This window comes from Thermobia domestica, chromosome 3, assembly GCF_964235325.1.
Source record: "Thermobia domestica chromosome 3, izTheDome1.hap1.1, whole genome shotgun sequence".
NCBI classification, from domain to species: domain Eukaryota; kingdom Metazoa; phylum Arthropoda; class Insecta; order Zygentoma; family Lepismatidae; genus Thermobia; species Thermobia domestica.
The window spans coordinates 95,257,684-95,279,535 of NC_137456.1; the positions used below are offsets into that span (position 1 = coordinate 95,257,684).

General features: G+C 36.0%; 1 protein-coding gene across 1 annotated transcript in view; it reads left to right on the forward strand.

The window, feature by feature from the left end:
• Su(z)12 (Polycomb protein Su(z)12) overlaps positions 1-21,852 on the forward strand; it is a 92,344-nt gene that overhangs the window by 41,656 nt on the left and 28,836 nt on the right. The window contains exons 3-6 of the mRNA XM_081751309.1: positions 3,842-4,025; positions 11,877-11,968; positions 14,213-14,402; positions 17,730-17,935. Coding sequence (XP_081607435.1) covers positions 3,842-4,025; positions 11,877-11,968; positions 14,213-14,402; positions 17,730-17,935 — 672 coding nt within the window. The remainder of the gene's footprint in view (positions 1-3,841; positions 4,026-11,876; positions 11,969-14,212; positions 14,403-17,729; positions 17,936-21,852) is intronic.

Sequence of the window (21,852 nt, forward strand, 5' to 3'; positions counted from 1 at the left end):
TGCGAAGGTAGGACGAGAGGATATTTTCAAACCGATTATAGGGAACGAAAGTTTGCATAAGGAAAGTAATGACAACGGTGTTAGACTCGTGAACTTTGCAACATCCAAAAACCTAATCGTGAAGAGTACAAAATTCCCACATCGCGATGTTCATAAATACACTTGGACATCACCAGACGGAAAAACACATAATCAAATTGATCACGTTTTAGTAGATAGAAGAAGACAATCTAGCATAATTGACGTCCGGTCGTTTAGAGGGGCTGATTGTGACACTGATCACTACCTGGTAGCAGCGATAATACGGGAGAGATTATCGTTGAATAAATGTAATACTCAATGTCCGAAAACGGAGAGATTTAATTTAAAGAAATTAGAAGAGAGCCAGGTAAAAGAGGAATACCAGATTGAAGTTTCGAATAGATTCTCGGTTTTAGAAGACTCGGAGTGCACTAGTGTTGAGGATACTTGGATTGAAATTAGAGATAGCATTAAAAGTTCAGCAATAGAAAAATTGGGACACGCGGAAATACGTAGGAACAAACCATGGTTCGACCAAGAATGCATTAAACTAGTAGAGAAGAGAAAACAGGCAAAATTACGGTGGCTACAAAATCCGAATGAAATAACTACACAAAATTTCGCAGATATCAGGCGGGAAACTTCCAAAACTTTTAGAACAAAGAAACGGGATTTTTTGAAAGCTAAAATTATTGAACTTGAAGATAATAGTAAAAATAAAAATATTCGGGACATGTATAAGGGGATCAGCGAATTTAAGAAAGGCTATCAACCTCGTGCTTATATATTAAAGAAATCTGACGGGACAGTTCTCACTGATACGGATAGCCTCTTAAATAGATGGAAAGATTTCTTTGACGATTTGCTGAACACGCAGCCAAAAACTAATGTGCGTGGAGAAAAGGAGATACACACCGCAGAACCGTATATTCCAGAACCCAATCGAATAGAAGTGGAGACCGCTATAAAGAAATTAAAGAAGCACAAATCTCCGGGTGTAGATGAAATTCCGGCTGAGTTAATTTTAGCTGGAGGCGAAAAATTGTGGAACAAGATACACAAACTCATTCTCCTTATCTGGAACAAGGAAGAATTGCCACAAGAGTGGAAAGAGTCAATCATTGTTCCAATTCACAAGAAAGGCGACAAAACTGACTGTAATAATTATCGAGGCATTTCTCTTCTGTCAACATCCTATAAAATCCTTTCAAATATTCTGTTAGCAAGATTGACCCCATACGCAGATGAAATTATTGGAGATTATCAGTGCGGATTTAGACGAAATCGATCAACTATCGACCAAATATTTACCATTCGCCAAATACTCGAAAAGAAGTGGGAATACAATACCCCGGTACATCAACTATTTATTGATTTTAGAAAGGCTTACGACTCGGTTAGGAGAGAAACATTATACAACGTTCTTACAGAGCTTGGAATACCGAGAAAGCTAATTAGATTAATTAAGATATGTTTAAGTGAATCCCAAAGTAAAGTCCGGGTAGGAAAATTTTTGTCCACGAGCTTCCACGTCGAAAATGGCCTGAAACAAGGAGATGCGTTGTCGCCATTATTATTTAACTTTGTGCTGGAATACGCCATAAGGAAAATCAAAGATAGCAACCAGGGCCTAGAGTTGAACGGCATTCACCAGGTTATGGCATATGCTGATGATGTAAATTTAATAGGGGATGATAGGAGAACAGTAGAAATAAATGCAGAGATATTATTAAACGCTTGCAGGGACATGGGTTTAGAAGTAAATGCAGAGAAAACTAAATACATGGAAGTGCGTCGGGACCGTAATACGGCAAATTGTGGAGGCGTTAAAATATTAAATAATACTTTTGATAAAGTGGATACTTTCAAATATTTAGGATCAATATTAACAGACGAAAATCATATTCACGAAGAAATTAAATGTCGACTAAAAGCAGGGAATTCGTGTTACTATTCGGTTCAAAATCTCTTGTCGTCGCGAATTCTGTCGAGGAATTTGAAGCTTAAAATATATAAAACGATAATCATGCCTGTTGTTCTGTATGGTTGCGAAACATGGTCGCTTACTCTGAGGGAAGAACATAGACTGAAAGTATTTGAGAACAGGATCCTGAGAAGAATATTCGGACCCAAGAGGAACGAGAATGGGGAATGGCGGAAGCTTCATAACGAGGAACTACATAGTTTATACGGTTTACCCAACATTGTTAGGGTCGTCAAGTCTAGGAGGCTTAGGTGGGCAGGTCATGTAGCTAGAATGGAAGAAAGTAGAAACGCTTTCAAAGTCTTGACTGGTAGACCCATAGGAAAACGACCATTAGGAAGACCTAGGCGCAGATGGGAGGATAATATTAAGATGGATCTCGCAGAGATAGGAATACAAAGTAGAAACTGGATCCAATTAGCTAAGGATAGAAGTCAGTGGAGAGCTTTTGTGAACGCGGCACTGAACCTCCGGGTTCCATAGGCCATAGAGTTAGTTAGTTAGTACTGTGTAGTACTTTGTAATTGTCCATATGTAATTCTGTATAATGGTTTCACTTGTGCAACTGTTTATCTTTTTGTCCTTCTGAAATTACTCTTGACAATTATATTAACAAGTATGTAAAGATCAGTACAACGTATTTTTATCAGGAGTCCTTCGTAAGTGAGTTGGCGGAGGTATCGCATTTGTAGTTAATTAGTCCTGGTTCCGAGTTCAAATGGAGGACAATTTCTCTCAGATGTAAGTTGAGAAGCGGTTTGGATTCCGCTTTAAGCTTATGTGACCCTTCCAGCATAACCCGGTTGTTACATAATAACACCAGGGCGAAACAAACTTATTTCTGTCCCTATATGATATGAATACATATTGCAAATTATTTAAACCAAAAAACCTGGTTTAAACCAAAAAAAAAAAAAAAACTTGGTTATGTTTTTGCCAACCCTGTCCAAACCACATACCTCTCATTGGGGAACGGAACCGGGTCTCCCGCGCAAAAAGCGCATACGCTAACCATATAGCCACGAGTTAACTCTATAGTTGTTGTTGCTGGTATGGTGGGACTGATCTATAATATCTTTCTTAGGTTAGCTAAAACCAGCAATGCTGGTCGTTACAGTCCTGAACTCCATGAAATACACCCCAGATATGATGTCCGTATGTTGGACGACAATAGTGGCCCATACCTCGCGCAAAGGACGGTCCAGACTCTCCATGAGTTGCAGTATGAAACCCTTCCTCACCCATAGTATTTCCCTAAATATTTCTACCACTGACTTCCATGTCTTCCGGAATCTGTATCACTTCTCAGGAGGAAAGACTTCCTGACGATGAGGCCGGTTGAGGACTTCTTTGCATCGTAGAACCCAGACTTCTTTCGGGACGGAATCCAATCGTTGGCTGAGCGATGCAAAAATGTCTGGTTGCAAACGGCAACTATTTCAATTAGCAAGATATTACAGTTTTCATTTTTTCTGACCTTTGGGAATGATATAGTATGGTTAGGATATTTCATTTGCACCAACCTAATAAGTTATAACTGCATTCTAAGTAAATTAGTACAGCATATTTAATGAATCCCAATCCTCTACCACAGATATCATGTTCATATTTCTAAGTAGTTTCCGTTATCACGTACGCTGCTTTTCCCCAGTTTTGAAGTGAACAGTATCGCGAGAAAAATACCATTTTTGTTATTGTCGTCATTGTTTCTTTATACTTTACAGTTGTTAATAGCAGTAGGTGATAAATTCTACTGTGCATGTGATAGGCTAATACTTATTTTTATTTATTTTTTTTTTTTTTTAATCTGCTAATTTGATTTCTTGTTTATTCCAGCCTGTGTTTTTAAATCGAACGCTATCGTATATGCGACAGAGGATGTCCCGAAGTCACAAGTCCCGGAAAGGATTTAAAGTAGACTGTGTGTTGGAAAGAATTATGGCCACTCATCGAGAAATACAACCTGAGTCCTTGAATGGATACATGACACTTACTTTTCTAGGTTTTTATGATAAAAAGAGTAAGTATTTGAAAACATGTGCATTTAGTACTTAAGAATATTGGTTGAATTTTTCAGCAGTTTTTAATTAAATAAAAGTTTTTGTTTTAAAAATTGTAGAGTAATATTAAAGTTGTAAGATATCTTATGAGTCATATGCTTCAGAGATAAGCAAAGCCACTTTTTCGGTAGAAACATTAACATTGACTTAATAATTTGGTGCTTTATGGTAAACTTAATTCTAGTTTTAATGGATGTATTGCATAAGCTCGTAGCAGTCGTCTTAAATTTTAACAAATATATGATCCATTTTAAATTAAATTCTGCAGTGCTAGATACATAGAGAGCCAGAGAAAAGAAAGTTTGTTAATAATTCTCTTAATTTTAAAATTTGATTCTTATTACGTTGTGAAAATATATTTTTTTTTAATTGTTCATGTCTAGAAATAAAATTGAAGATAGGAGAGACCGGAGTAATAAGAGACAGGGGTTATAAGAGACACGGCCAAAAAATACCCTAAATATCAAATCAAAATTATAAAAAAATTAGTAATGAAACCGTCAATACCTTTATTTTTCTACCCCATTTGTACTTATGAACTAATTTTGAGTTTTTATATGTTGTCACGCCATGCAAAAATACCTTCACTTTGAACTTACCACGAAAGTTCGTGACTGTTTTAAATTTTTTTTTTTTTTGGTGAAAAGTGAGTTACAAATGTGGAAATGACTGTTATGTAACTTTGTGACTAACAAGGAGAAAGCAGACTTTGGTAAATTAATTTTAGGTCCATTTTTTCAATGTGATAGTGCACATTTAAAGTGTTCATATTACAAACTGGGAAAGAGCAATGGCCTAATATAACGGAGAAAAAGTGTCTTAAAGTTTTCGACCTGCCGCATATATTATACGATGCGCAAAGTTATCAAGTGATGGCGTGGCAGATTCAGTAGCGCCTGTGACTCATGTACAAAGGGTCCAGGGTTCGATTCCCGCTGGTATCGACTTCTTTTGTTTTATGCTTCAACCAATAAAGTAGCCATTTGTGGCTACAAGTAAAATGTCAATTCACCATATGTTTATAATGAATTAAAACAATAGAAATATTCAAAACAGTTGTAAAATCTTTCAATGTTCCATGTTAACTAGCAACAAAATGCAACCTATTTCGTAAATATATTGATATTACGAGTTATTTTATGGTTACCACAGTCGTTATTTAAAAAAATGTTCTTGACGCTTCGTGTCTATATCTGTTGACAGTGTGAAGCTAAAGGAGATTTCCCCCTTATTTCCCTTGTAATCAGCAGCGCAAATCTGTCTTCAACATTGGGGGGGGGGGACGGGTAAGACCGTTCCCATATTTTTTTAAGTGACGTTCAAAATATTTATGAAATTGAAAAACAATGCTGTGGCAGATCAGGGGCAACAGTGTTGTTTTCAACATTGGAAGGCGGGCAGATTTGAGGCTTATTCTGCCCCCCCCCCCCTCCATCAATATCGATATCAATTTCATCTCACATTCCGTTGTGGCAGTCGAACACAAATAATCACATTTGTCCCCAAAAACAAATTTCAAATCGGATTATTTTGGGGTACAGTCCCCCCAGTTCCAAGATTGAAGGGGACAAGTCCCCCTCATCCGCCGTGCCATTTGCGCCAGTATTTGGCATACTGTCAACAGATGTAGACACGAAGCTTCAAGAACATTTTTTACACGATTGCGATAAGCATAATATAACTCGTGATATCAATATTTACGAAATAATTACCTTTTTTTGCTAGTTAACAGGGAATATTGAAAGATTTTACAACTGATTTGAACATTTCTGTTGTTTTAATTCATTATAAACATATGGTGAATTGACATTTTATTAGAAATGGCTACTTTATTGGTTGAAGAAAGAAAAAAAAAGCTGACTCCATCAGGGATCGAACCCGGAAACCTTTGTACGTGAGTCACAAACGCTACTGACTGCTACGCCGTCACTTGATAACTTTGCGCATCGTACGATATATGCGACGAGTCGAGAACTTTAAGACGCTTTTTCTCCGCTATATTAGGCCATTGCGTTCTCCCAGTTTGTAATATGATCACTTTAAATGTGCGCTATCACTTTGTAAAAAATGGCCTCAAGGTTCATTTACCAGAGTCTGCTTTCTCTTGGTAAGATTGTGAAGTTTTGGAGAATGCATTTCAGGTCAATTGAGGGCATGTCTCTTATTACCCCTTTTAGAAATTTTGAACGGGGTAATAAGAGACAGCTGTCTCTTATTACCCAAGTTCAACTTCATGTTTATTTAACGCATGTGACGAGTATAAGATGCTAGTTTTTTGTATATAGAAAGTAAATGGGAAAATTCCTACCATGGCAATCCAGTCAGTCTGTGCATAGATAGTGATAGTGGAGAATATGCTTTGGATCAACTAATTTCATCATCAACTGGTGAAAGTTTGCCAGGAGAAATTGATCCAACCAAAGCAGAATCTTGCTTAGAAATGTATTACGCCGTGTGCTATGATCTTGACTGGTATATTGGGAGGGCTATTGCTTTCCCAGATGAAGGACCGTGGAACGTAAAATTTTTTAAAAAAGGACTAAGTGGTTTTAATTGGCCTGCCTGTGATGACATGCAAACAGTGACATCCAAATGTGTGTTTTATGGACCTATCAAACTGGATGGAAATGGGCCATTCCAGATTTCCAGAGGGTAGCTTCAAAAAATTCGTTGTGTTTATAGCAAAGTGAAAAAGGACTTTTGAAACCAAAACAGAAAGACTCCTCTTCATTTGGTAGGCCTACGTGTTTGTAGCACTATCCTTAACATTTGTTAAACTCATGCCTATATGCCAGCAGTTCTTTTTGTCGTATACATTTTTCATATGTTTATTTAAGTGGTGCAGCCTAAGATAATCAAATAAGGCCTACATGCTATAATGATGTTACACTAAAGTTTAAATTACATTTATGAGCTTTTTAATTGGAGTTTACATAGGCTAGCATAAATTTCCAAACTTTTTTGCACATTTTTCATATGTTCGTTTGACTGTACATCGTAAAAGGTTTAATATTCATCTTACATGTTTTTCGAAAATGTTAGTTTTCTACATAGGGTACATTTTACGTAAAATTTGATCAACAATAGGTTTTCAAAATTTTTCAATGTTCTCTTCTTGTATGATTACAATTTAGTAGCTTTTTCAATCCATTTAAGTTAGCTAGAACTATTTTTCAAATGCGGTGTTTTTCTTTATTGCGAATTTAGGCACTTTTTAAGTTCATTCTCGACATTCTCCAGAAAATTTCTTGTCAGTATTCTTTTTTATTTGGTAGTGTGAGTTTTGTTCATGATGTATCTAGATTACGTAAAACTCAACTATACTTTGTTTTAGTGGTTTATGATATTTAATGCTCAAGCAACTAAATTTTCCGAATGAACTATTTAATTTCATTTTTTAAATCTTGATATTTCGGGAACATATGTACATATTTCAGATCTGAAAAAAGTAAATTGCTCAGGATTGTCTGAAGATGTTTCTTAAAATTCTTCCTCATTTTCTATTCTATTTGCGCGAGCAGTGAGAGCCCTGTCTCTTATTACCCCTTAGGGTAATAAGAGACACTGACTTTAACAGGTATTTTTTTTTTTTTTTTGGCATGAAAAAGCAACTGGAAAAATGTGTTATACATCAGCAGGTTTCATTTTTTTAGTACAATCACATACATTTTTTCTAGTTCCTTAAGAAATCAATGCAAGTGCTAGAATTTTTTTCTCTTATTACCCCGGCCTCCCCTACATGACGTATACCATGTTAAAATTTTAAAGAATAGCGTATAACTACGCTAACGGTGAACTGGGTACAATGTGTGTACATGATGTGGAATCATCTGTTGTAAAGATACCATATAAAGCTATTGCAAACTATTGATATCGCAGATTTTTTGTTAAAATTGAAGCGTTTTTATTAACGAGGTGGTAGTCGTCATGCCGAAGTATTCCGTATTTCTGTTTTCCTATGAGGAAGAATCAAATGAAAACATCAATACATTTTTTCCACTATTTTACTGCAAGTAGAATGTTTGCTTGTATATTATTTTTCTAAATAGTTCCTCTCAGTTTAAGCCACTTACGCATCGAATAGGAAGTGCTTCGATACAGAGTAAGAAAAAATCTTTTGATTGACACTGTAGCCACTCGTACACCGGCGATTAAACGTCCTTATCAGACTTGAACTTCTGCCTCCAATATGATGGATGTGGGATGCACTTGAAACCTAGGTCATCGATGGATTTTATGGTTGCACGAGCAGAATAAGGTCGCGTGTTACTATATTGAAGCAAAACAACCACTCAGCAACCCCCTTCGCTGTGTGCATATTGTTGGTTTCAAATGGTTCTTGAGAAGTTCGGTGTAGGTGGCATTAATCACTGTGGTATGTGCGGACAAGTAGTGATCCAGAATAGAACCATTCTTATCCCAGAATAACGTCAATTTGACATTCCCTGCTGAGAGGGCTGACTGCGAAACTTCTTTGCTTTCACCGAAGAAGAATGTCGTCATTCTTTGCTTGCACGTTTGTCACAAGTTGAAAATGGTGCACCCAACTTTCATCCCTGGTGATAGTGTGAAATCCTCACCCACCTCTTTATAACATTTCAGAAGCTCTTGATATGTGTTAACCCGACCCGATCTTTCAGTTCCTGGGTCAGCTGTCGAGGAACCCACCTAACAGACGCTTTTCTGTAGCGGAGTTCGTCATGCATTATATGTTGTGCTGAACCGAAGCTCACATTCAGCATCTGAATAAGCCCATCTGCTGTGTATGAATTCCTCTGTCACGACTCGATGAGCCTGGTCCGGACGAGTAGCATCAGTCAGTTCGCATCGTCTGTGAATTTCCTGCACCACTCGTAGACTTGCCGCTGTGACAAGGATCTCCATACTTTATCTTCATTCTCCGACGAATATCAACCGGTTTCACACCTTTACTCCATAAAAATTAACTTTATGCTTTTCCTCCTTGGTGCAACTGTGTAGTGATGCCGCCATATTGATTCAGCTGTTACTCAGCTCCAACCCCATCCACCGGCACTACTTCGTACTACCAGCTCCGAAAGACGTCAAGGACTGTCTGCAAATTTCCAAACACCTTGAAAACAAAAAATATTTTTAATGGCACTTTCGTGGTTTTCATTTGATTTTCCCTCGTAATTTACTTGAAGAAATAAATTTTAGTACAATGCCAGAGCTGTTTTTTTTTTTTTTTTTTAATTAAAATTAAGAAATTCTGTAAATAGGGTGAATAACAAGTCTTTTAGTGAATATACTAAAGTAATTTTAGTTTTTAAAGACGTGAAATATAAATAAAACTGTTTGTGACTTTTCTGTACGCATCAAACATCTTTCCTTAACAAGCTCTATTCTGTTTCCAAAGTTTTAATGCTATTCTACCCAGCCTGTGACCAGAAATTATGGATCAGTGTGTATCGAAGGGGGGGATGCTATTTTATCCTTGTTTATAACTCCAACATAATATCAGTTTCGAGGTAATTAAGGCTTATTACACCTCCCCTTCCATCACAATTATTAGTATTAACTATACCTTTATGCTTTTCATTTCCAATCTGGTATACTTCAGCAAGAGTGATTACATACTTTACCTTGTGTTAAAGTACAGTTTGTGATCATTATCTGGTTTGTAGATTACATAGAAATTGAAAACTTGAAAATTCAAGAAGTCTGGCATAAACTCAGGTCCCGTTGCCGATGCGCTAACCACCACGCTGCCAGGTCTTCTTCCAGATTAACCACTCATTTTCACTCGTCAGATTGGTGTTCAACATCTTGATTATGGGGGAAGTGTGGTATAACCCAAGTGATCAGGAACGTTGAACACAAATCTCAGGAATGAAAATATGAGATCTAGTGGAGGAGCGAGTAACGTAATATTTAGCCCGCCGGCATGGTAAGCTGATTTGGTCGTCGGCTGAATCGCACATTTCCTTTGCTCTTTGAATTTCAATGTAATTTCACCTAGTTATAAGTTAAGTGTTTTAAAAATGCCTGTTTCTAAGGCCATTCTCAAAGTAATAGACATACAGTGCCGGCAAAAAAATCTTTACATTGTGTGGCAAAAAAAACTTTACATGCAAAATCCACGTAACGGGGTCAAGCGCCGTTCCCGCCATAAAAATATGAGAGGAGCCTGATGATGATGTCAGCGATTAGCGCGCCACCGCGGCGTCATTTTCCCTCACCCATCAGAAGCTCAGTGTGCCTCGTAGCGTTGTACGACGAGATAGTTCTTTCCTTGCTCTGTACAGCTAGATTTTTGTTTAAGTTCTTGAAAGTAAGTGGTCTTATAACTTTGTTCTGATTACACACAATGGGTCGTAAAAAGCTGACAATGGCAGAGAAATCCCGGGCCTTAACTCTTCTGGAGAAAGGTGATTCGGTAATCGTTGTATCCAGGGATCTTGGAGTGTCAAGAGAGACAATTCACCAGCTAAAGCGTTCAGCGGCGTCATTTCCTCCTGGAACTGTATCCCATGTAGGAAGTCCGGCTCCGGTGCACCTAGAAAGACTTCACCAAGGACTGATAAACTTCTAAAGCGTGAAGTAATGTCAAATCCCTTCATAACAACTGTAGAACTGAAAAACAAGTATCCTGAGCTCCTCCAGAATGTCGCAACTAGGACAGTTCGTCACCGTCTGCAAAAGGATCTGGGCTTGCCAAGTCGCCGTGCTGCGAAGAAACCCCTTCTCACAACAGCAATGAAGAGAAAAAGGCTCGACTTCTGTAAGAAATATCAAGATTGGACACCTGAAGACTGGAAAGAAGTGATGTTTAGTGATGAGAGCACTTTTAGGTTGATCCGGGATGGATCTAAGATGGTGCGCCGTCCGAGTACTGCTTCACGGTATGACCCGAAATTTACAGTTAAGACCGTTAAATACCCTGATAGTGTAATGGTGTGGGGGGCATTCAGTGGTAACAAGAGCAGAGGAGGATTGTACTTTCTTCCCAAGAATGAAACCATGAAAGCAAGCAATTAATTATATGAACATTTACTTCCTTTTTGGGACATTCATGAGTGTAATTATTTTATGCATGATGGGGCCCCGGTCTGCATGTCCAAGGCCATGCAAAAGTTTCTCAGTGACCATAATATTCCTCTGTTAGAGTGGCCAGGTAATTCTCCTGACATTAATCCAATCGAAAACGCCTGGAACGTCATGAAAAACAAGAGTCAAGAGACACGACCAAACATCATCAAGGATCTCAAGGAAACGATCAAAACACTGTGGATAACCATGGACTCTACATACTTCGCCAGTCTGGCTGAATCAATGCCTAAACGACTGCAGATGGTGATAAAATGTAAAGGCGATATGACAAAATACTAATTGTAAAGTATTAGCCGCAATAAAATACTTCAATATTATGAATTTGTAATGATTTCTGATTTGTTTCACAATGTAAAGATTTTTTTTTGCCGGTACTGTAGTTTCAAGCTGGATTTCAGCTGAGTGAGTATTGATTACATGTTTCGAATATGTTTGTATGTTATGATCGATCAATAAAATGTCATTATTTTATTCCTTGGTTAAGATAGAGCGGAAGTAAATATATATATATATATATATATATATATATATATATATATATAAGTAGAACAGTACTTCATTTTTAAACGCTGTTTAAAGAAATGCCAGGGTTGGTGTTACATGCGTCTATTGACAACGCACAACACGGAAAAAAAATGAGGAAAATTATTTCAAACAATTTTATGGAATCACTATACATGTATTTGCAGTGTTTCCTGATTTTAGAATATTTTTTGATTTTTTTTTATGCCCATTTATAGTCGAAACTCCTCAAGAACCAGTAAAAGTTGAGACATTGCTGATGAAAATATGTCATAAGAAGAGAAAAGATGTGTCATCGCCCATCATGCAGGTAAGACGAATTTCTTATGATTTAGTTTCTTTTTCTCTTCTGTAAATCATGAACGAACTAGTTTTGATATTGTAGTTTGTGGAGTTACTTGTCCTGTTGTGCTGTTTTGGATAAAAAGTTCTTATACCAAGTACCAAGTTAGAGGTCCATTTTTTGTACTTCATTCTTTATAGTTTATAGTGCTTTTTTCTTTTTTTTTAAATCTTGTGTAATGTATTTGTTTATTTAAAAATAATGATTTTGTGAAGGTGACCGAATCGTCTGCGAAAATCGATATATTTATTTGTTCATTTAATTTGTTTATTAAACCTAATATAAATGTTTAATAGGCTTGGACTGCATTTTCCGTACTTACATTCATATAACCAAGGAGGAAACAGCTTAACGAATTAACATTTAATTCTAAATTCACTTCTCAGGTCTGCAGCTTTCAATTATTTTAACGCAGCTTATCACTTTTCATTTCTATGTACTTTTTTCCCCTACGTCTTGTGTAATTTGGTCCGTAGAGATTTCAATATTGGCTTTCTTCTAAGTATCTCTTTCTTCCATTCCCTGCATAGCTAATAATACCATTTATCCATGTCTCATAATGTTTCCTATCCTCTTCTCTTCTCTTTCTGAAATATTACTCATTATACTCCCTCTTTTCTTCTACCATTTCCAATACTCTTTCATTTGATACCCATCTAAATTTCATTAAAGTTCGAAGGCTTTCACTCTGTTTTTCCTCTTTTTAGTAGTCTATTGAAAATAGCGAAAAAAGTTGTCTTACCTCAGACTGCAACAGAAATGATTCTTACGGCAATCAAACTAGAAGCTATTATCAAGTTGCTGAAAGGTGGCCTCTGACAGATTGCTGCACATGTTGCAAACAAAACGAGAGGGAGGATTTTTCGCCAATCACAGCCGTATTCTTTTACACTATTCCAAGGCAACGAAGGTCATTCATTGACTGCGCTATTGCCGGTAGTTGAGACAACTTGTTAAACTTCTTGAGTTTGTCGCCAAAGCTGCTGTCTCTGTTACGAAGTTCTGGCAACAGCCCCTCCAATACTCCACATGCTCTACCCAACTGTCAGAAACCACCTTTGCTTGCGCACACAGTACATGGAAACGACATATTCAAAACCGGCCAAAATCATATAATCGAAAAAAAAAAAAAAAAAAATCAATATAGCCTCAAGCTCTTGTCAGTAATATGTGTAGTATTGTTTAGTCAGTAATATGGGATACTTGTATGTGAATTCCTGTCAGAAGGAAACGAAACCATTCTTTTAAAATAGTTTGTGTTTATATAAATTGGATTGTTGATGTTAACAGTCGAAAACATCCAATATGGCGACCCTTGCAATGTAATGAGTATGTTTCTGAGCTCATATCATTGGAGATATCGAGAAAGCGATAGGAAGGAATCTTGATCAGCATGATTTTTTGAACATTTTCTATTCATAAGAACGTCGAAATCATAGCTATTTCGGAGATATATGCAAAAATATAGAAATAGTGATAGGTATCAGAAATATACAGAGGGGTTCTAAAAAGTACCTACTCTTTGTAATGAAATCATTTCTTAACAAAAAGACATACACTCAATCTAGTGGGTAGTGTAGTGTAAGGTATTAAATTTGTCTTGGCAGACGGAGCTCGGTCATTCCATGTCAAATCACCTAATTTTAGAACATAACCGTGCTTCAATGTCTCAGACTCTGTTCATTTTTTTTATACATAAATACCAATGCAATTATGGTAACCCCCTTTTTTTTCTCTCTCTCAGATTGTTTGGATAAGAAATGGGCCGGGGAGAAATTTAAAAAAAAAATGGAAATTTGGCACCACATTCACTTTTCCGCCACTCAGCATCATGTAATTAAAATTACCATAACTTTCTTATTTTTCAAGTTACTGGGCTCATCCAAGTGTTAAATGAAAGCTAAATATTTGCTCTTTCAGAAGATCCTAAGAAATCTTGCAAAAGTTACACTGTCAAACATTAATGGCTATACAAAACTTTTTTTTTTTAATACAAATTGTGCCATTGTTCAAAAGTTACAACTATGAAACTTCTGAAACTTATATATATATATATATATATATATATATATTCATCTTAGCGCGTACATGTTATGGTTATTTTTTTTTTTGGGGGGGGGTTACACTTAAATTAAAGGATTGAATTGACACGGTTTTACGATGAAAGTAAGTTTCTTTGTGCCACTAATTAATACTCCCATATTTATTTAGGTCTCAGTTGGAACAAGTGAAGTGCCAATTAACCCTTCGGAAGATCATCCGCCTCCGAAAGCTCCTACAGTATCTATTCCTACAGAGTCATTTAGTTTATCAAATGGTCATTTAGTAAAGTCCTATATGCTGCTTCTCAGGGTGTATTGTATGCCAGGTAGTGGACTTTCAAATGGAGATATTGAAATGGGTAAGTATTCTACCTGAAAACTTCGCAATATCAAGTAATGCTAGAAGTCGGTGTACGGTATTTTGATTAATAAATAATGCTTATCTGGACTGCAAATATTACGTTAACTTAAAATGTAGCAACTTATACAGTATTTTCTTTATTGTAATATTGGTGTTCTAAGTAATTGATAGTGTTTGCTTCTTCCCAGACAATAGTGCGAAATCTATATTTCCGAACCATTTTAGGACTATGATCTGGATGACTCGCAAACATAGATGAATTGTGTAAAGGGTCGAAAATTAATAGAACATTTTCGTCACTCTTTTCGTCTGGAAAGAAGTACCATATGTCATTAAATGTAGCACATTTTCGAAATAAAGCTTTTTGAAAGGTAAATTTTCAATATCGTGTAATTTCGTTCCTATTTATTCGAAATGCACATCATGGTCATTGTTCGACACTAAGATACTTTTGATGTGCGTTGCTCCGTCCGTTTTAGTTGCGATATTTCTGTTGTAAAGGCCTCCAAAATTTGAATGTTTGTGATATAGCATTCTTAGTTCGTAACGCTGAATAATGATAAGTTTTTTACTGAACACTTCGATTCTAAGCCGGATTCTATCTCGATAATATTGTAGCAGTTCCACCCAATGGTACCAATAAATGTTGTTTTCGTGTTAAAATAGAATGTTTAAAGATTAATTTGCTATGTATTTTGCGTGCCTACCTTTTTCTACTATCTGATATACATATTTCAAAAATGGATTAAACTGACAGAAAGCTGGAATTTACTAAAGCTCAAGAGCAAAGGTATTAGTTAGCATTTTGACTTCAAATATGTATTAATCTGACGTGGTGCCGTTATAGGCCACTATTATCCTCTATCAATCTGGTGGTATTGTAGAGTGTATAAAACAGTTTCTTCTTATTTTCATCGTGCTTATTATTATTTATTAGTTTAGAACTTTGCACAATGTAGCGTATGTTGCAAAGTAAATAAACACTTGAATAGAGCCGTACTATCAGAACTTCCCAGAAAGTTAGAAACTCTAAAAAGTAGTGGCTTAATTTACGTTAAGAACAAAGGAGAAAAGGTGGGATACTTCGAGAAACAAGAAAAGTAAACAAAACTAAAATAGGAAACAAATTTTTTGGTAGCGAATAGGTATCTGCGTTAGAGTGTAAATTTCTGAGTGAGAGAATCCGAATGATTTATGCGAATTTAAAATGTACAGTCCGCAGCATAAACACCTGCAACATGAGCATGTAAGTTTATTGTGAATCTACGCCTAACAGCGCAGGGAATCAACATAATGTCTTAAGTGGCAAGAATCACGACAGGAGCAACCTCAAGGTCCTCTCCTGCACACTTATTTTGGAGCAAAAGACTTCGTCGTTTCACAATAAACATACATGCTCATGTTGCAGGTTTTTTGCTGCGGACTGTACCAGTGATGAACGAATTTCTGTGTATCAGTTCAAAATAGTACATCAAATTGGTCTAAAGGGTTACTAAAATGAAATACGAAACATTGGCATGCACTGTGCAATTTTCACATGTCGGTGAGGTTTGGAGTTTGTGGTGATTTTGACATAGTTTTAACTTGCAAGAAATGAAATCGGTATACTAAATCATATAAAAGCTCTTGACCTTTGTTGCTAACGACTGCTAGACTAATGAAGAGCTTCGGCTTTACAAATATTGTTGCATTTTATTCAAGTAGCCCTTACTTTACAGAAAATTACTTACATCAACTATAGGTTATTGAAAATTGGGTAATCACTACACACGCTATCTCAACAAAGAGGTACCAATATAAAAATAAACTAAAATGTTCTATTTACACACGCTTCACACAATTTAAAATGCCTTACTTCACTTCCCAAACATTTCCTAACATTTAAACTTATATGAAATGTTTGTAGATTGTAACATGTTATATCATAAGAACTGTCACAAGTTTGAATGTGAATAACATAGAGAGTATTAACACCAAGACAATTTATTTTGGTCATGTTTTACATTGACATGTTGTACACCTGACGCACGAATCATTTTTTGAAATATATCCCCCCTTGGCCTTGATGCAGGCACGAAGTCTGTCCGGCCACTGGTCAATGGCATTACGCACCACGTCCATTGGAAAATTCTTCACTGCTCGGGTCAAGGATTGTTTCAGACTATCGACAGATGGATGCCGTTTATGGCAGACCTTTGCCTGAATGACTACCCAAAGTTTGTAGTCCAACGGGTTAAGGTCCGGGCTGCTAGAAGGCCAATCAGCGGTAGAAATGAAGTCGGGGAATTTCCGTGCCAGCCAGTCCTGGGTTGTTTTCACTTTGTGGCCTGGAGCTGAATCCTGCTGGAAGGTCCACCTTTCACCAGGGAACATGGTAGCAGACAGTGGTTTCACTATAGGTGTTAGCACTGTGTCCTGGTATACCTTGGCAGATGTTTTAATACCTTTTTCGCAGTAATGCAGCTGGGTTGTGCCTGAGTAGCTCACTCCCCATCAAACCATCACTGAGGCAGAATGATGTGCCCTCTGAACCCTTGGAGCTTTCTCAGCAGCTGCATTAGATGACGTGGGATAAACATGGTCATTTTGGGCGTTATAGGCGTGCTCAGTTGTGAACACCTTTTCGTCAGTGAACAGAATCTTTCTGTTAAGATTGTTGGCGTAACGCCGCAACAGTATCTTTGATTTAAGGACCCTCTGCGACATTAATATTTGGGTCAGAAAGTGACCAGTCCGCCTCTTATACGCCCGTAGATGTAGGTCACTCCTGAGCACACGAGACATGGAATTTCTCTGATGTTCATCTCAGCAGCCATCACACTTTGTGTTCGAACAGGATTTCTTCGAATTCTTGCTGCGACTGCTTTCTAGACCTGCGGGGTTCGTATCGTTCGTGGTCTCCCATTCCTTGTGCGGGCAGCTGCCGTTTCAGTCTCGGTGTATCGCTGTATGGAGCGATACACGAATCTCTTGCTGATTTGTAGGGGTTTCAGGAGGTTGAAAATCTCACCTGCTGTCTTTCCGACCTTGTGTAGTGCAATTACTGCGACACGATATTCGTAATCGCCCCACTCCATCAGAACTCAGTACAATATCAACGTATGTCAGGAACAGTCAAACACACATTACATGCGTCTTACGCTTTATACACAGATGGCAGCACGGTGCCACTCAGGATGCCTACAGCGCCACTCCGAACTTTGACAGTATTTATGATATAACTAGGTATAATGAGTGAGTGTTAGTTCTCTTAACAAAATGTTGTAAGCTCTATCTGTGTTATATAAAATCTTCTCCGTTGCTGATAGAAAAATTATATTTGTAGAACCCCCAAACAAAAGACGGAAGACAGTGAAGGGAACCGTGGAAGAAGTGAAACTGTTTGGAGCAGAGTTGGTTGTGTACGACAAACATAATCGCTGCTTGCTAACTGATGGTGATTATGAACTCGTTCTGCAAGAAGTACAAACTAATGTTAAGGGATCTCCCAAGAAACATTCTTCGTGGGAAACGATTAATGATGTAAAGGAGGTAAAAGAGATTTTTCCTTTTCTTAATACTGATGAAGAGAATGCTCCCTCGTATGATATGAACGTAAATTTCAACCTAACACAAGAAATGTGGAAACAAACTGAACAAATGGTTTTGATAATTTCTTACATTGTTGATTAGGTGTCGCTATTTTTGTTTTCCCTTTTATTCACGTAGACAATAGCTTACAATCTCTGCAGCAGCTCTATTTTACGGTAATAAAAAATTTTCATTAAAAAAACAAAAAGCATCGAGAATTATCCTGTTGTGTAGTTTCGGAGGAAAGAATGCCTTCCTCATTGCAGATCTTCTTAGAAAACTAACATTGCCTGTGGAACTGATCTTCCGAGTATGATTACTTTTCTTAATCCCAATAGTCTTTCATAAAATAACCCTTGTTCCTATATACTCCTCTTCATGAGTACTAATTGATATTCTATGTAGTTGAATAATAATTAAGATACTATGCTTCTTAGTCTCACTAGTTGCATTTATGATTTTATATCACTACGTATTAATGAATATAATTGTTCGAAGAAAAGTGGCAAAACTGTACTGTACGTTCAGAATCTTGTTATTTCCTGAATTGCATACTCGAAGAGTATGGCTTTACTCCAGTGGTCACCATCTAGCTTTAGAGAACTTATAATTGTACTTTAAAAAGCCTAACGTAGTTACCAGGTTTTGTTTTTCTGCTTATTATTGTCTTATTTATTCTGTGTGTGTGTAATTGCTAACTTTTTACTAATATCTTAAGTCCTTGAAAAGATTGCTTGAATTTTATTTCGTGAATTAGATACACATAATATTTGCTATACAAATTGTTTGCTTTGTCTTAAGTATTTTTTTTTTTTTTGGGGGGGGGGGATAAATAATATGTTATGAATATTGACTGTGCGTCTTATTAAATCAGGTAGTAATAAAAGAGTACTCTTATTTTCATGTGGTAGCCGTTTACTTGAACAGAAAGCGAAAGTTGAACGAATAAAAATACATTTTGAAGAATATTGGAATATTTCCGATCTTTCAATTCTACAAAATTATTATGTTTTTAATTTCATATTTTCGTTAAATGGACGTGGTACTATCGTATGCGGTAGTAAATTTTAAACCATTTTTATGTTCTTGCTTTTCAGAGCATATTGAATTAAATTAAAATGTAAATTTATAACTTTTCCCATGCAGAGGACATTTTTCTTTCTTAATAAACAGTTCTGTAGAAATCTTAGTATTCTATACGATCTGTTGTCTAATGGTTACTTTTGTTACTTTCAAATTTGATTATCAAAATATAGATACTGTCGAGGTCGGTTCAAACTATTTCACCGTACAAACTGTTCCTAATCTTAGGCACATATCGTGGTGGTACTTTGAATAAGTTCATGATCAATCTTCTTCCGTTATTTTCTCATTAGTGGAGAAGTATTTAGTAAAAATTGTCACTGATAATCAAGGACAAACAGGGTTCCAACCTATATATCGTTGCTTTAAAACAAAACAAAGAAAGAGAAAAAGACGTAGATTTTGACTGCTTAATTTTATTCGAAGGATTTTATAGGTGTCAGTTACAATTTTTTTTTTCATTCATTTATTTAATGTAGTTCTACGTACAACTAATAGGCCAATTTACGATAGATTCATTAATAAGCAGCAATGGATAAGGTGGAAGATAATCGGTCAGGGCTTATTTATAAAGGTATCATCCCAGAATTGAAAGATACGAAAACTCAAACTCAGTCAGGATGCGGCCATGGGACTTGAACCCGTAATTTCCGAATTGCTAAGAAAGAACACTAACTGTTAGTCTACACTCATTATTTTAAACAATATGATGTGGTCGTCAACAAAAAGTTGCGCCTATCAGATTTATGTTTACATAGAGATTTTAATGAAATATTAAGTGGTTGTACCCCGTGTAACTCTGATGATGAGGAAATGAGTCGAGATACCTAAAAACTGCCAAGGAAGTACTTCATTTTACGAAAACCAACAACTTACAATGTCCTGTAGAAGGTTGAGTGAATAGCATAGCAAACTGGATTTGATATCAGATGGGGTTACTTGCAGGATGGATGTTGGGTTTATGTTCCTGCTTAAGGTACGAGTTTCATTTCGTATGTAGTGTCCAAGCTTAGAAACCATATTAAATATGGCACAAACAGTATTATATAAAACCATTAATTTATTTTCAAATAATGGATATATATTAAGTTAGCATCGAAAGTTCGTAACCTAAAAGGCTTAGCAGCAAAGTGACATGTGATCATTAAAAAAAAAAAAAAAAAAGTGTTCACCCATTTGAATTTGTGTATATTTAAAAATTTCGTATTGTTGTTCAATGTATTTGTTTTGTAATACGGTAAAATGTTAAATCTGAACAGGCAATTTGCCTGTTTCTGATGCGAAAGTTGAGTATGTGAATTGGTGTTAATTAACATAGTATCCATAGTGTTCGATTAGAGAAAATAAGTTTATTGCATCTTTTAGAGTTTTCCCGAGCGATGTTGGTGACCTTTCTCAACAAGGGAAGACACTCACGTGAAAACCGAATCACTTTTTGAAAATAACTTCTTCTAAAATGTAAAAATTGAAAAGTGACCTCTTGATAAATTTGCTTTTGTAGAAAAAATTCTTGCAAAGTTTCCTTGATGTAAGTATCGAAGATTTTTACTAACCTGCTGTAAACGCAACTGTGTGTGAGTCCCTTGAACCTACTTCATTTCTTGAAGACAATTTTATGCATAACATTTTCATAGAAACTTAATTACGGGAGAAAATAATAATTCCGTGTAATTGACATTACTGCAAATTGCTTATACGTACACTAAAAATCAATACTATTTAAGGTTTACATTCACACACACACACACACACACACACATATATATATATATATATATATATATATATATAGAGAGAGAGAGAGAGAGAGAGAGAGAGAGAGACTATTTTGAGAAAGTAAAGATATCTGATGTAATAGTCATTCTACTGTTTTATTGTCAGACGAACTGAAATTGAAGATAAACCAGGAAATTACCAAATATGGGCATCTCGGATGTTTTCCTTGGTCCTGGTAATGTTGTTTTCAATAGTCTTATTTTTTTGTACTAGTTTTCATACTCTGAACGTTAAACGTGGCCTTAAGAGGTAAGACTTTTTTTTTTTTTTTTTGTCATTTAGAATAAAAATAAATAAGACTATCTATTTTTTATCATTTAGAATAAAAATAAATAGAGATAAAATGGAACATGGAAAGGCTTAAGGCAGATACAAAGAGTAGGACTCGTAGATTGTACCTTAAAGTTTCCACAGTCTTCCGACAATTTAGTCATAAAGTGATTCGATCTTCGTATAAGTGGGTTCACTTTTTTAAGGTACAATATGAGTATTTTAAACCGTTCGGGAAAGCTCTTTAAATACGCAACAAGCAAGCTATTCGTATTACTATTTTTTAAATATCTTCTTTCCCATTTCACTATTATTTCGTAAGCATTCTGTGTTGTCATCCATCCTTAATCTAAAGAGCGTAACTGTGTATCATTTCATTTCATTAACTTACAGTGCATAGGCTATGTGATAAATTAATGAGTAATAATAAAATAATAATAGTAATAATAAATGATTGACTATACATGAGTTTTTCCTTATGACTGGAAAGATTGAGATGTATAATGTTTAGTGCAGTGACTTTGCATGTATGTTTGTTCTATCTTTGATGTACTTGTCAAATATGCACATTTAAACAGTCCATAATAGAAATATTTCTTACTAGTTTCATTCCTTTATTTCGTACATGTAAGTGAAACAGTACACTAGATCTCTTTCCAGATGTATATACAAAATGTTTGTTGATGTATATACAAAATATATTTGTTGATTTGCTCCACAAAGGTAGAAATTCTTTTTTCTTCTTTCTT